The sequence below is a fragment of the Podarcis pityusensis genome (assembly GCF_964106645.2).
Source record: "Podarcis pityusensis genome assembly, chromosome: 4".
NCBI classification, from domain to species: Eukaryota; Metazoa; Chordata; class Lepidosauria; order Squamata; family Lacertidae; genus Podarcis; species Podarcis pityusensis.
In genome coordinates, this window is record NC_138027.1 from 52,987,966 (window position 1) to 53,001,255 (window position 13,290).

Below are 13,290 nucleotides of genomic sequence, written 5' to 3' on the forward strand. Positions count from 1 at the left end.
ATAAAATGTTGGTGGTGATTGTCATAGTTGTCGTCATACCCGTCTGAGACAGGTTGATGTTGCTCGCCGTTTGCACCTACAGTTTAAGATAATTTACACGTTAGCGATCTCTGTAATGTAATCTGGGTTTTCCGCCTAAAACGGCTAATCGGTTTTCGTTGGAAGGACTCAGCTGTGGATTACGTGTTCAGCAATGAGTACCTCTGAGCATGCGCAGGGTGCTAGTAAACATAGCCAATCTGCGATTTGTAAATCCATGGACGCTCAGTGGTTTCTTATTTCTGCCCTTGTTTCTTGAAACATCTGCACTTGTGTGGAGAAACAACAGTCTAAATGTATATATTTGCAGTACATTTGCACATCAAAAACAGATGGACTCCCTTCAGGACTCTAACATATGATATCTTTCTGGCCACTCTGTCCTCAGTTAATCACTTCAGGTTGCTAGTCTCTTTAGCGTATATGGGTTGCAGACGATACATGTGTGATGTGAATATGTCAGAAGAATATATTTAAAAAGATTTTTGTCTTGTAAACCTTGTGAAACATCAAACTGCAATATGTCTTTGAAATGATTAATAGAATTTTAGTCGTTCACCAAGATCTAATTCTGGAGACATAAACAACCGCCAAACTGGGAGCGGCAAGTTTGCTCTATTTGGTCAGGAAATTCAGGATGACAAAGAAAATGTTATTGTGAAGGAGCACAAAAAAATTCAGAAATGCTTCTAGCACCGAAAAGAACCTGACTCCTGAAATATTTCTAAACAATCATATTTTAGAGTAATAAATCAAGTATCTTTAGTAAGATTTTGTTTTTTAAATTAATATATGCTTTATACTATTACAGTGGTACCTCGGGTTAAGTACTTAATTCGTTCTGGAGGTCCGTTCTTAAGCTGAAACTGTTCTTAACCTGAAGCACCACTTTAGCTAATGGGCCTCCTGCTGCTGCCACGCTGCCGGAGCACGATTGCTGTTCTCATCCTGAAGCAAAGTTCTTAACCTGAAGCACTATTTTTGGGTTAGCAGAGTCTGTAACCTGAAGCGTATGTAACCTGAAGCATATGTAACCTGAGGTACCACTGTATTAGGTTTTAAAATTGTACTGTGATGTATTATAAATAATTTTGTGAAGCTTATGCTTAATAAAGTCTAAAACCATTTAAATAAAAAATTTAAATGAATAATGACTAGAGCTTACTCTCGAACTGTACCTTGTTGGCTAACAAAATTTGACTGCCTGTTGCATTTTGAATATAGATCTTGCAGTCTTGTAGTCTGTGTTGAACCATTACATTCTGATTTAGATCCCTGACAAGTTGGGCTCTTTCCTGATTTCTGATGGTTTCCTTATACAGTATAGCAACATAGCTCCCTCCCCCCCCCCCAAAAAAAATGGTTTGTTCATTATTTCTTTCTCATACCAGACACATGTACTTTAAATCAGTCAGTTATTTGAGCCACATTGTACAATGCAATTAATGCAAATGTATTGTATCTTCCTCTGTTGTGATTGGTCACAAGGAGATGGAGTTTTAGGCACTGGGTTCTCTCAGCTATTTGGACCAAGGCATTCTCTCTGCCAGCAACAAAGAAATCTTTTCCTCCCCTTCACCAAATGTTCATGTAACTTAATCTGGTATCAAGTTGAAGAGTTTCCTTTTAGTACTTCTTAGTACAGTATAGAAGAAAGAACACAAACTGTTGACTTCCATACATTACAGAATACCTTAGAAACAGTCGGTAAGTTATGTTTACATATGTTTTCATAAATGAGGCTTTCTATGAGGTCCTAAAATAAAATATCTGCTAATTTTTAGCAGGCAATAGTTCTAGGGGGAGCATATTACATTGTAGTCTTTAAATTTACATCTGGTGTGTCAGAATGAGAGGACTCAAGCATGAAGCAGATAAAAGGAAATACTGAAAATAGTCAACAGTTTTATATGTGAGCAGGATCTCAGCACTATTTTTGTTTTGGATTGATGAAACGTTTTAGGCTGAGTTTCACCACAGATTGGTGGTCTACTCAGGGAAACTGTTTTGGAAATGTTATCATGTTGAATGAATGTCTGAGAATCACAAAGGGTGAATGCTAGCACAATTGCTATGGGGTTTTCCACTTGGGGGCTTAATGTTGCAAATGGGTCTTTGACAATATTGTTTCATAACTTTCTGGATTTTCTACAGAAAGGAGGAAGTGGAGGGAGGGGAATATGGTGTGGCATTTTGATGTAAATTTAATGCCCACGGGATCATGTGGATGCTGCAAAGCACACAAAACCAGACATGCAGGCAACACACTGATCCCACAATAAACACCAGTCTGGAAGCACCCAAAATTTTTTGAGAAGGGGACAGAGTATAACTAGGGCGGGGCAATATCAGCTTTGTCCTAAATGCACCCAGTTTACAGACACCAAATAGGTACCAAAGATCATGTAATATATTGACTTGTTTTATTACATTATGCAATGCTTTCTTTTTTGGTATTGTAAAATTAAGCATCCTTTTAAGATGGGAAATTGAGTAGTGGTGGACGTTGGCTTGCTCAGAGGCTTAGTGAGGGCTACAGGGGAGGGCAAAGTAGCCTCATGGTTGCTTCTCATTTGGTTTTCTGCCTGCAACCTAGAAAAAGAAAAGTACAGATACGCCACTATGAGAACAGGATGCTGGACTAGATGGATTTTGGCCTGATTAAAAAAGACTCTTCTTATGTTCAAACTCAGACACTGGAATCTTTGTAAACAGAAAAACAAAGATTGGTGGCATTGGACAACAGCAGCCATTGGGTTATTTTGCTCAACAGCTTCTAAGCAGCAGTACTGCAGTTGAGTTCTAAAAAGTAAACAGTACCCTTAGATCCACAGCATTGCTGTTTCCTGGAAATTACAGGATTGGGATATAGATAGAGTATCAGCACTGGGACAGCAGCACAGGAAATTTTGATTTCTTTGTAAAGATGGTAACAACGGATCACCACAATGAAATGGTTTACTAGAGTATCAATACATGCTCACACACATACCCCATATGGATGTTGGTGGGTACATGTCAGAGTTCGACATATTAGGTTTCTGTGCAGAATTCTCAGATTTGCAGAAAAGTTACTCAATGCCTCAAATTGGTACCTATATAATAGAAATAACTCCAAAATAGCCCTCTTTCTAATCAAAACATTCCTCTGGATGGTGATATGGATTATCTTTAATATATAGTATGTTGTGTATATGTCAGGGACAAGCACATTTTGAGAGCTGGCATTGGGTAGTGGGGGCAACCAAATCCCTCTCAGCCGGTGCTGATGGGACAGTCACCACGCTCAACCTAACCTACTTCACAGGGTTGTTGTGAAGGGAACACCTTGAGCTCCTTGGAAAAAGGAGGGAATAATGGAGTTAATTTGAATGATCCATGCGTCGCCCCAGTTTGCATGATCAAACTGCTCTCTTGCAGCATTTTCATTTATAGGAATTATATCCTGCCCCTTATCACAAGTTATCTTGGGGAAATGGGGGTGTAATAACTATCTAAAAATTAAGTCACTGGCCAATCCATCTCTCTCTCCCTCCCTCTCTCTCTCTCTCTCTCTCTCACACACACACACACACGCACACCCTTTCCCCTCCATAGCTCCCTTTTAAGTCATGAAAGAGAGAGCAATTTCTCCCCATAGTTTAAATTATGTTTGTGGGGGAAATTGAGCTTGGAAAAAGCACAACAATATGTTCTCCAAGGCCAGTTCCTCCTCCCACCCACAGCTGCTTTCTTATCAGCCTGCTAGTCTGGCTGACTGAGAGACTTTCTATTGTTGACGTTTCTTGACAATAAAAGGGATGTACAAACTTGCGGCTCCCTGACAATTTTTGAAGATTGTGTATGTGGGGTGAGGGGCAGGGGGTGAGCGCTTTTCAGAAGGACATTTTAACAGCCCAGTATATTTCTGCAAAGGTAGGAGGTTCTCTGGTTGCATCCTGTTCACTTATACTTCATTGTCCCTTGCATACACATCCATATGCCACATTCTATTGGACATTTATATCAACTGGCTATAATACTTTTTTAAAAAATCATTTTCAAATTTGATTGCTTTGGCAAAGAAATATAAGGTACATTTTAAAAGATGTGGAGAAAGGTTTACTCAGAAAGGGACTTTGTTTATCTTGCATTGGAATGATAGGCACAGGACAATGTGCAGCCTTATGTTAATGTGAATAGAGAAATTAATATTAATTGTGGCATTCATCATAGTGAATGATGGATTAGTTTTCAATGTAGTTCTTCACAATTAATTTTGTTAAAACTTTTTTTTATGAGAGATTTTTTTAAAATTCCTAAATATATTAAGTGAATATTAATACTTACAATCAAGTAGAAATTTCTGTTGTTGTGATAGAGCTACTTGTTACATTTGTTAGAAAATAGAACCTTCTACTTGGTCATTCTTTAAGTCTTCTTCAGAACATTATATATTGAATCCCTGGCTTCTGTATATTATTCAGCAAACTCATTACAGAGGTAATGTTGGCATATTTCACAGTATTTTAATTATGTATCTTCTTGGCAATAGCTGCTTAATGTCAACAGCATATTTCTTAAAGGTCAATTAGTGTGTCTCTCCCCCCCCCTTTGGCATTTATAGTAGCTTGTTCCCATTTCATATCAACAACAAGGGCACTAAATGAAGGTGTGATGTTATTGAAATAAGTAAAAAAAAATCATTTGAAAAAATAATATTGGGATAGTTAAGTATATTGTTCTTTCCAGACAATATCCCTCTTGGTTTCTTCTTCTTATTGTTTTTGCTGCTGTTTTGAGAATTACAGTATGAAAAGCAATGCACAGCAAAATTGCACGCTGCAGTGATGGCTGTTTTGCAAGATGCATAACACACAACCACATCCATTTTTGCACTTCAGCTGTGATGCTGTGTGTGTGCCCCTTTGGCTATTTGTGTTAACAGTCCTTGCATCTTGGGTGAATTAGATCAGAATATTCACTTAGTTTCTGGAGTTCAAAGGTTTTATTCATGCAGGAACTATTTACAGCAGTGGTTTTCAGTGTGCCGTGGTACTGTGGGGTGCCTTGAATAATGGTCAGGGTTGCCCCGGGCAACACTGGCCTCCATCCCTTTTTTCTTCCCTCCTCCTCTGATGTCTCTACCTCCCAAAGGTTTGCACAGCTCTTTGTTGCATCAGCCCTGGCTACAAGCTCCCCAGGCAAATGGTGCCTCTGGGGCTGGCCGGGGGTGCTTCCCAGACCCCTGTAGGACACTGTAAGGAGGTACCTCACTTGGGGGCAGGGGGGCAGCTCAAAGACTATGGTGGCAGCTGGGGGAGGGGGGAGAGGAGAGGAGGCTGAGGGAACACTCGCAAGCAAGGGTGTTCAAAAAAGGGTGAGAGGCTGCCAGCTCTGCAGGCAAGGCACGACCTAACTGGGCTCCTGAGCCCCACAGGGGTGCCACAGAAAGAAAGTAGTTGGTCAAGGGAGCCGTGGACTCAAAAAGGTTGAAAACCTCTGATTTACAGTATGAGAGGAGATGAGAGCAAATAACATTTTGTATCAAAAAGCTGCAAAAGAACAATACACAAAATGGCTCAGCTTTTAGGGGTGAAATTAACTCAGACAAAGCAAAGACCACAAGCAAGTGCTCAGAAGAAGGAAATTATTTGTTTTTTTCCAACAGTTTGTCAGAGCAGCAAAGTGTGCAGAAGCATAAGCTGTTCATATTCTGATCTCTCAGCGGTTGATGAAATTACCAGAGTGGGGACTTCAGAGATCCCATGTGGTGTAGTGGTTAGAGAGTCAGAATAGAACCTGGAAAACCAAGGTTCAAATGCCACGAAGCTCACTAGGTGATTTTTGGCCAATTGTGTTCTCAGCATTTTTTGAAAAGAAAAACATGAGGGGAGGATTGTGTGTACCAAAACCTTGGAAAGCCACTACAAGTAAGTACAGAGTAAACAGAACTGAGATAGATGGATCATTGATATGACTTGGTGCAAGGCAGCCTACTATAACTTACATATTTCAAGGAAGGTGAGATAAGTAGGTTCTTGCCTCTTACAGTGAACTCCTATAGATACCTACTCAGCAGTAAATTCCATTGAGTCCAGTGGGGCTTACACTCCAGTAAGCAGGTTTAGGGTTGCAGCCTTAAAGACATTACAAATACTGAATTATGTTTTTACTTATTCTCTACCAAATGGACAATTGGTATAAAATGCCTGTAGCTGCTTCAAATGCTTCCGTTTCAGAGGATATTCACCATTAATATGATGCCATTTTAAAATGGTGTTCATCAATGGTTCCTCTTCATCCTGGAGAAGAGTGACTAGTGGGGTGCCACAAGGTTCTGTCTTGGGCCCAGTCTTATTGAACATCTTTATCAACGACTTGGATGATGGACTCAAGGGCATCCTGATCAAATTTGCAGATGACACCAAACTGGGAGGGGTGGCTAACACCCCAGAGGACAGGATCACACTTCAAAACGACCTTGACAGATTAGAGAACTGGGCCAAAACAAACAAGATGAATTTTAACAGGGAGAAATGTAAAGTATTGCACTTGGGCAAACAAAATGAGAGGCACAAATACAAGATGGGTGACACCTGGCTTGAGAGCAGTACATGTGAAAAGGATCTAGGAGTCTTGGTTGATCACAAACTTGACATAAGCCAACAGTGTGACGCGGCAGCTAAAAAAGCCAATGCAATTCTAGGCCTCATCAATAGGAGTATAGCATCTAGATCAAAGGAAGTAATAGTGCCACTGTATTCTGCTCTGGTAAGACCTCACCTGGAGTACTGTGTCCAGTTCTGGGCACCACAGTTCAAGAAGGACACTGACAAACTGGAACGTGTCCAGAGGAGGGCAACCAAAATGATCAAAGGCCTGGAAACGATGCCTTATGAGGAACGGCTAAGGGAGCTGGGCATGTTTAGCCTGGAGAAGAGGAGGTTGAGGGGTGATATGATGGCCACGTTCAAATATATAAAAGGATGTCACATAGAGGAGGGAGAAAGGTTGTTTTCTGCTGCTCCAGAGAAGCAGACACGGAGCAATGGATCCAAACTACAAGAAAGAAGATACCACCTAAACATTAGGAAGAACTTCCTGACAGTAAGAGCTGTTCGACAGTGGAATTTGCTGCCAAGGAGTGTGGTGGAGTCTCCTTCTTTGGAGGTCTTTAAGCAGAGGCTTGACAACCATATGTCAGGAGTGCTCTGATGGTGTTTCCTGCTTGGCAGGGGGTTGGACTCGATGGCCCTTGTGGTCTCTTCCAACTCTATGATTCTATGTGTGAGATGGCTACCAAGCATCTAAATTTGCCTCAGTTTAGAAGTCAGTTTCCTCATAAGTAATTGGTTTGCCTTCCAAATAAAAATGCTAATGATTGAGGCATTAGACCTATAAATGACAATGCACCTCTTATTTTGAGTATCCAGATGGCTGATCGAGTGCTTGTGATTGGCAGCGGGGGCAGAGAACATGCTCTGGCTTGGAAATTGGCACAGTCTCCACATGTGAAACAGGTACTGGTTGCTCCGGGAAATGCCGGTACAGCTAATGATGGCAAAATCTCTAATTCAGGTGAATAGCTTGTAGTATTTGGTGACTTTTCCTGCATTGGATATATTTTTATGTATTTGAATGGTCATACAGTGGAGAAACACACCCACGCCACCTTTCCAAAACAGTGTACAATGTATTGCATAAATGTAAATGCTGGGTGAGAAAAATCAATGCTTCAAACATGTCTGACTTTTTATGTTAACTTAGCAGAATGCACATACAAAAATGCAAGCGCTACAGCAGGGGTAGTCAACCTTTTTATACCTACCGCCCACTAATGCATCTTTCTTGATGGTAAAATTTCCTTACCGCCAACCAGTGCTCAATGGAAGGAGGATTCAGCTTGTGCCACCCTATCGCCCACCTAGAATCCTGAAACGCCCACTAGTGGGTGGTAGGGACCAGGTTGACAACCCCTGTGCTATTAAAAAATACAAGACATTCATTGAATCTGTGATGCACTTTAAGTTCTGCAGATCAGAGATGACTAACTGACCTTGACCACTTATGAAGGAGTTGGAGTGTGTAATCAAACATGTTCAGCCCCTGAAACTGTTACCTAGATAACAAAGTGGTTTTTGGAAACACAATTTTAGTCAATTTCTGCTTCTGCAGATGGCCCACATGCCCATCCTACATTGCTCAGCCTTTTAAGGGGTGCATGCCCACCCTATTCCTTTCTAATGGGAGCCCAGAGGGCAAGGGCACTTGTTGGATCAATGTCTTAGCTTGTGTAGCCATGCCTTGCACCTTCAACCCTGGTCTTGCTTATGTACTGCTTAGAGCATTATAGTTACTGTGGGAGCCAGGGCACATAGGCTTTTGATGTAAGTTATCTTGGAATCTAAGCTACCAAATTCTTTATTGCAGATCCATATGCACAACTATATATTTACTTAACATATTGAAATAAATCTTTATCATGTTTTCCTTTTGTGGTTCCTGAAGCCACATAACTGTCATACATTTTGGATCCTGGTGTTTATTATTATTATTTATTATCTATTTCAGGGGTTTTAATTAGCAACCATACTATCCTAGCCCAGTTCTGCAAAGATCATAACATTGGGTTTGTGATTGCTGGACCAGAATCTCTCCTTGTGACAGGTAAAGTTAGAGTAACTCCTTTCTCAGGAAAAAAACAAGTGCTCTAGATTAAAAAATAAAGGTCCAGCCTTGGGTAGCATAGGAACCCAGTACAGTGGTACCTCGAGTTACAAATGCCTCAGGTTACAAATGCTTCACGTTACAAACTCCACTAACCTGGAAGAGTTACCTCAAGTTGAGAACTTTGCCCCAGGATGAGAATGGAAATCGTGTGCCGGCGGCACAGTGGCAGCAAAAGGCCCTATTAGCGAAAGCATGCCTCTAGTTAAGAACAGTTTCAGGTTAAGAACGGAATACGGTACCACTGTATTTGGTATCAACAACTGGAGAGCAAAATGGGTTTCAAATAGCTGGGGTTTTTTGCAACTGAGAAATGGCCTTTCTTCTTCTTCTTCTTCTTCTTCTTCTTCTTCTTCTTCTTCTTCTTCTTCTTCTTCTTCTTCTTGCCTTTTTGAAACTCTGGACAGTGTGATTCCTACTAATAATCCTGCACGTAGATAGACAGCAGGCACCAGCCTCTTGTATGAGCATATGCATGTAGCATCTTGGAACGTTACATAAAATAACTCCCTTGTTAGACCAGAGTTCATATTGATGTAGATTCTATTTTAAAAACCATTGCGTTACAGTGGTACCTCGGGTTACAAACACCTCAGGTTACAAACACTTTGGCTTACAGACTCCACTAACCTGGAAGTAGTACCTCAGGTTAAGAACTTTACCTCAGGATGAGAACAGAAATCGCATGCTGGCGGCGATTTAAAGTGGTACCTCAGGTTAAGAATGGACCTCCGGAAGACATGAAGTTCGTAACCAGAGGTACCACTGTATTAGGCATTAAAACATACCTTGGCTACAGGTTTGATAAGTTTATTATAGATGCAGGCAGACTTTTTAAGAGAGAGTTCAAGGTGACATGATAAACTGCATCGTTTTTTGTTTCTGAACTATAAAACCCCAAGCTCTTAAGCCTTCCTCCATACTGGTGAGCTGCCTGCTGATAATTTTAGTTGCTCTTTTAGCTCTGTGATACCATTCTGAGACAGGCAAGGAGTATTAATTAAAAAAAAAAATCTGAATTCCATAGCAAGCTTTGTCTGAGCCTTTCAGTATTTTGTTGTTAGGAATTGTTGATGACTTGGTAGCGGCTGGAGTTAGATGTTTTGGACCTACAGCCAGGGCAGCACAACTGGGAACAAATCGAAGTTTCGCTAAGGTCTTTCTTGATCAACATGGAATTCCAACAGCAAGATGGAATGAATTTTTAAATCCGCAAGACGCTTGCACTTTTATTAATAGGTAAGCATTATTTTCTCCATTAGCTTACGCTCTTTAGAGTTGATGGTATAGCTTTTTCGTGAATTAAATTAAAAAGGGACCCCAAATGTATTGAAAATTGTTGATGAATATTGTAGAATGGCCAAAGATTGACAAGTTTACTGTTCTAGATCTCAGTCTCTCCACGTTCACCCTCAACTTTCTCTCCCTCACTACACACTAGACCTGCTTGTTTCACCTGCTCCCTCCACAGCTAGGATCTGCTTGCAGATCACAACCACAAGGCTCCACAGTCAGCTACTGGGTCCCAGAAAACAGGGGGCACTTCTTCCTCTTATTTATTCATCAGCCTTGACTACAACAGCAATTTTTTTATTGTTTGTTTCTTTTTTGGGGGGGGGATACCAAAACAAAATAAGGAGGATGATAAAGCCTTTCACAATGTTTATTCCTTAGACACTTCTAAAGAAGGTTTAAAGTGCAGTAATTTATCAGGGTGAATTTTCTCCTCACACCTTTAATCACTCTAAGCAAGGCTGCATCTCATACTTAGATGGGAAACTTCCATAGAGGCCTAGCCCAAGCCTTCCTTGAAGAAAGGCTGGATAAAGTTTAGAATATAAATAATTAGAATATTTTCACGTAGCTCAGTATTGCCTACACAGACTGACTGTAACTCTCCATGGTTCTCTCTCAGCCTTGCTTGGAGATGTGTTAAAATTCTCCTTTCTCTAAAATGTTGTGTTCCAGACAGTCCAGGAACTATTTTTTTTTTCAAAAGAGGAAATTTTTGACCATATAATGAAAAGGAGTGATTTTCTTCTAATATGCTCTATCTTAATTTAAAGTGCTGCTTTTCCTGAATTGGTGGTAAAGCCTAGTGGCTTGGGTCCTAGAAAAGAGATAATTATTGCGTCCAACAGAGAGGAAGCCTGCAATGCAGCGCAAGAAATTCTGCAGGTGATTTATGCCTCTTTGTTCAGCTGTTGTGTGCTTTAATTTCATTTATCATGGTTTTTTTATGTAAGGCTAAATCTTACACTCAGTAGTTAGATTGTAGTCCAACCCCCTGCAGTGCAGGAATATGCAGCTGTATGTTTGTAAGGTAAGGTAAATGGGGATGCGGGTGGCACTGTGGTCTAAACCTCTGAGTCTCTTGGGCTTGCCAATTGCAAGGTCAGCGGTTCGAGTCCCTGCGATGGGGTGAGCTTCCGTTGCTCTGTCCTAGCTTCTGCCAACCTAGCAGTTCAAAAGCATGCCAGTGCAAGTAGATAAATAGGGGAAGGTAAACGGCATTTCCGTGCACTCTGTTACTCAGCACGGTGTTCTGATGTGCCAGAAGCTGTTTAGTTCTGCTGGTCACATGACCTGGAAAGCTGTCTGTGGACAAACACCAGCTCCCTTGGCCTGAAAGCGAGATGAGCGCCGCACCCCATAGTCGCCTTTGACTGGACTTAACTGTCCAGGGGTCATTTACCTTTTACCTTACCTATGTTTGTATTTTGGGTAGGTTTTTTCTTCTACTGTGACATTGTGCAGTGACGTAATTATATAATATTTTAAATGGTGTTCTGACGTACAAAAACCAGTTATATGTTTAACCTGCAAATTGTCACACCTCATAAAAATTTAGTAGGGATTCTACATTCTACTCAAGTAGAATGTAGACTACATAAAGGTTTACAGGTGAAGAAAAAAAGTGCCTTTATTGGAAATGCTCTAAAAAAGAGCTTTCTCGTTAAAAATGGAAGATGGAATGAAAGTAGAATCTGACCAGTGGATTTTTTTTTTCTTTTTTAATGCAGGGCAATGTTTTTGGAGACACCCAAGATACCGTAATAATTGAAGAACTTCTTAAAGGGGAAGAGTTTTCTGTGCGTTTTCATTAAGTACTACAGTCAGAGTTACCCTGTATTGTTTTTGTATAGTCCACAAACTTTAATTGTTATTAATAGAAATAGCCAAGGCCAGCCTGAGGCCACCTCATTACCTGAGGTGGTAATGAGCCCAGAGAGGAGCAGTTGGGGCATTGGAGACAGCAGCAGAGGAGATACTGGTGGGAGACTGAGGAAGCATTGAGCAACAAGTATAGGACGTGGCGAGCAATACACTCCTGGGTCCCCTGGGTCTGCTGTCCCACGCAGCTGCCCTCAGCCTGCTTCCTGAGGCAACTACCTCACTGAGCCTCATGGATGGGCTGTCCCTGACTATAGCAACGTGGTTCACTTAGCATGAAGCACAATGTTAGTACAACATCAGCATTATTTACTACTATTTCCCAGTGTGGTTTAGTGGAAAGTTTGTTGGACTGGGAAGATGTAGATTCAAAACTCAACTCTGCCATGAAGCTTACTGGGTCACCCCGGGCTACTCACATGGTCTGAGCCTAACTGCCTCCCAGTTTTGTGGATAAGAATAGGAGGCCCATAAATCCTTGGGGAAAGGGCAGGGTAAATTCCAGAGGAACCACATAACTTGCTGAACCACAAGGAGTTTTTGAGCTTTTGGGTGCTAATTTTTTGGGTGCTAATTGGGTGTCTGATGAGAACTACCAGCAAATATAGGGATTTTATTGTGCATTGTTATCATAGTTTTTAGCATGCTGTAAACTTTGATACACAATAATTAGTATTTCCTTCAAGGGATACTAAGGGGACTTGCTTTGCAAACCTTTGCAGGGTAAAATACAGGCAGGATTTTCAAAGTCAGCAGTTTCAGCCACAGAAGGGGAAGGCACAGAAACACAACTGGATACTTCTGCTTTTCTTCCTTGTGAAGCAATTGGTAGTGACCTGCTGCACAGACTTGCATCTCCCCACAAGGATTCCAAAGAAAGGAAAAGAGACTTGGTGACTGCTTGTGGATTTGGGGGAGGAAGGAGCTAACAGATGTGCCTAAGGCATTTTCTTGCCTGAGATGAAGGACAAGATGGTCCCAATTCCCCTCCCAATTCCACGCACAGAAGTCAGACAGATTGGCAGCTGAATCTTACAACACCAGCAACAGGACAGCATTCTCCATTGCATCTGAGGACAGCAGGCAAACGATGCATAGCTCACACAGCTTTTTCCTTCAACAGATCACCGCTCTCTGTCTCCCCCGGTTTCTGCTGCCAGAGGCAGCTTCCTTACTCTGCCTAGTGGTAGGGTGGACTGTGGCAGTCAGAAGGTGGAGGAGTAGAGAATAGCATGGGCCAACTTTTCACATGGTAACATTGACTCTGTGACCTTAGCTACAATTTACCTGCAGCCATTAGCTGGCGAAAATGTTCACCTCTGTGTGGCGAAAAGCTCTTGCTAATTTCAGCACTGCTGTGAAAGGCAG

The 13,290-nt window shown here is 41.3% G+C and overlaps 1 protein-coding gene across 4 annotated transcripts in view; it reads left to right on the forward strand.

Moving 5' to 3' along the window:
* The first annotated feature begins 1,518 nt into the window (after window positions 1-1,518).
* LOC308476144 (trifunctional purine biosynthetic protein adenosine-3-like) overlaps window positions 1,519-13,290 on the forward strand; it is a 28,149-nt gene continuing 16,377 nt past the window's right edge. For 3 of the 4 annotated variants that reach the window (XM_081003575.1, XM_081003576.1, XM_081003577.1), the window contains exons 1-6: window positions 3,842-3,954; window positions 7,455-7,599; window positions 8,593-8,688; window positions 9,813-9,987; window positions 10,815-10,926; window positions 11,772-11,840. In XM_081003575.1, the coding sequence (XP_080859701.1) occupies window positions 3,883-3,954; window positions 7,455-7,599; window positions 8,593-8,688; window positions 9,813-9,987; window positions 10,815-10,926; window positions 11,772-11,840 (669 nt within the window). In that variant the 5' untranslated portion in view covers window positions 3,842-3,882. Of the gene's footprint in view, window positions 1,747-3,841; window positions 3,955-7,454; window positions 7,600-8,592; window positions 8,689-9,812; window positions 9,988-10,814; window positions 10,927-11,771; window positions 11,841-13,290 lie in introns of those variants that run through there. The other variant, XM_081003578.1, reaches the window with a different exon arrangement.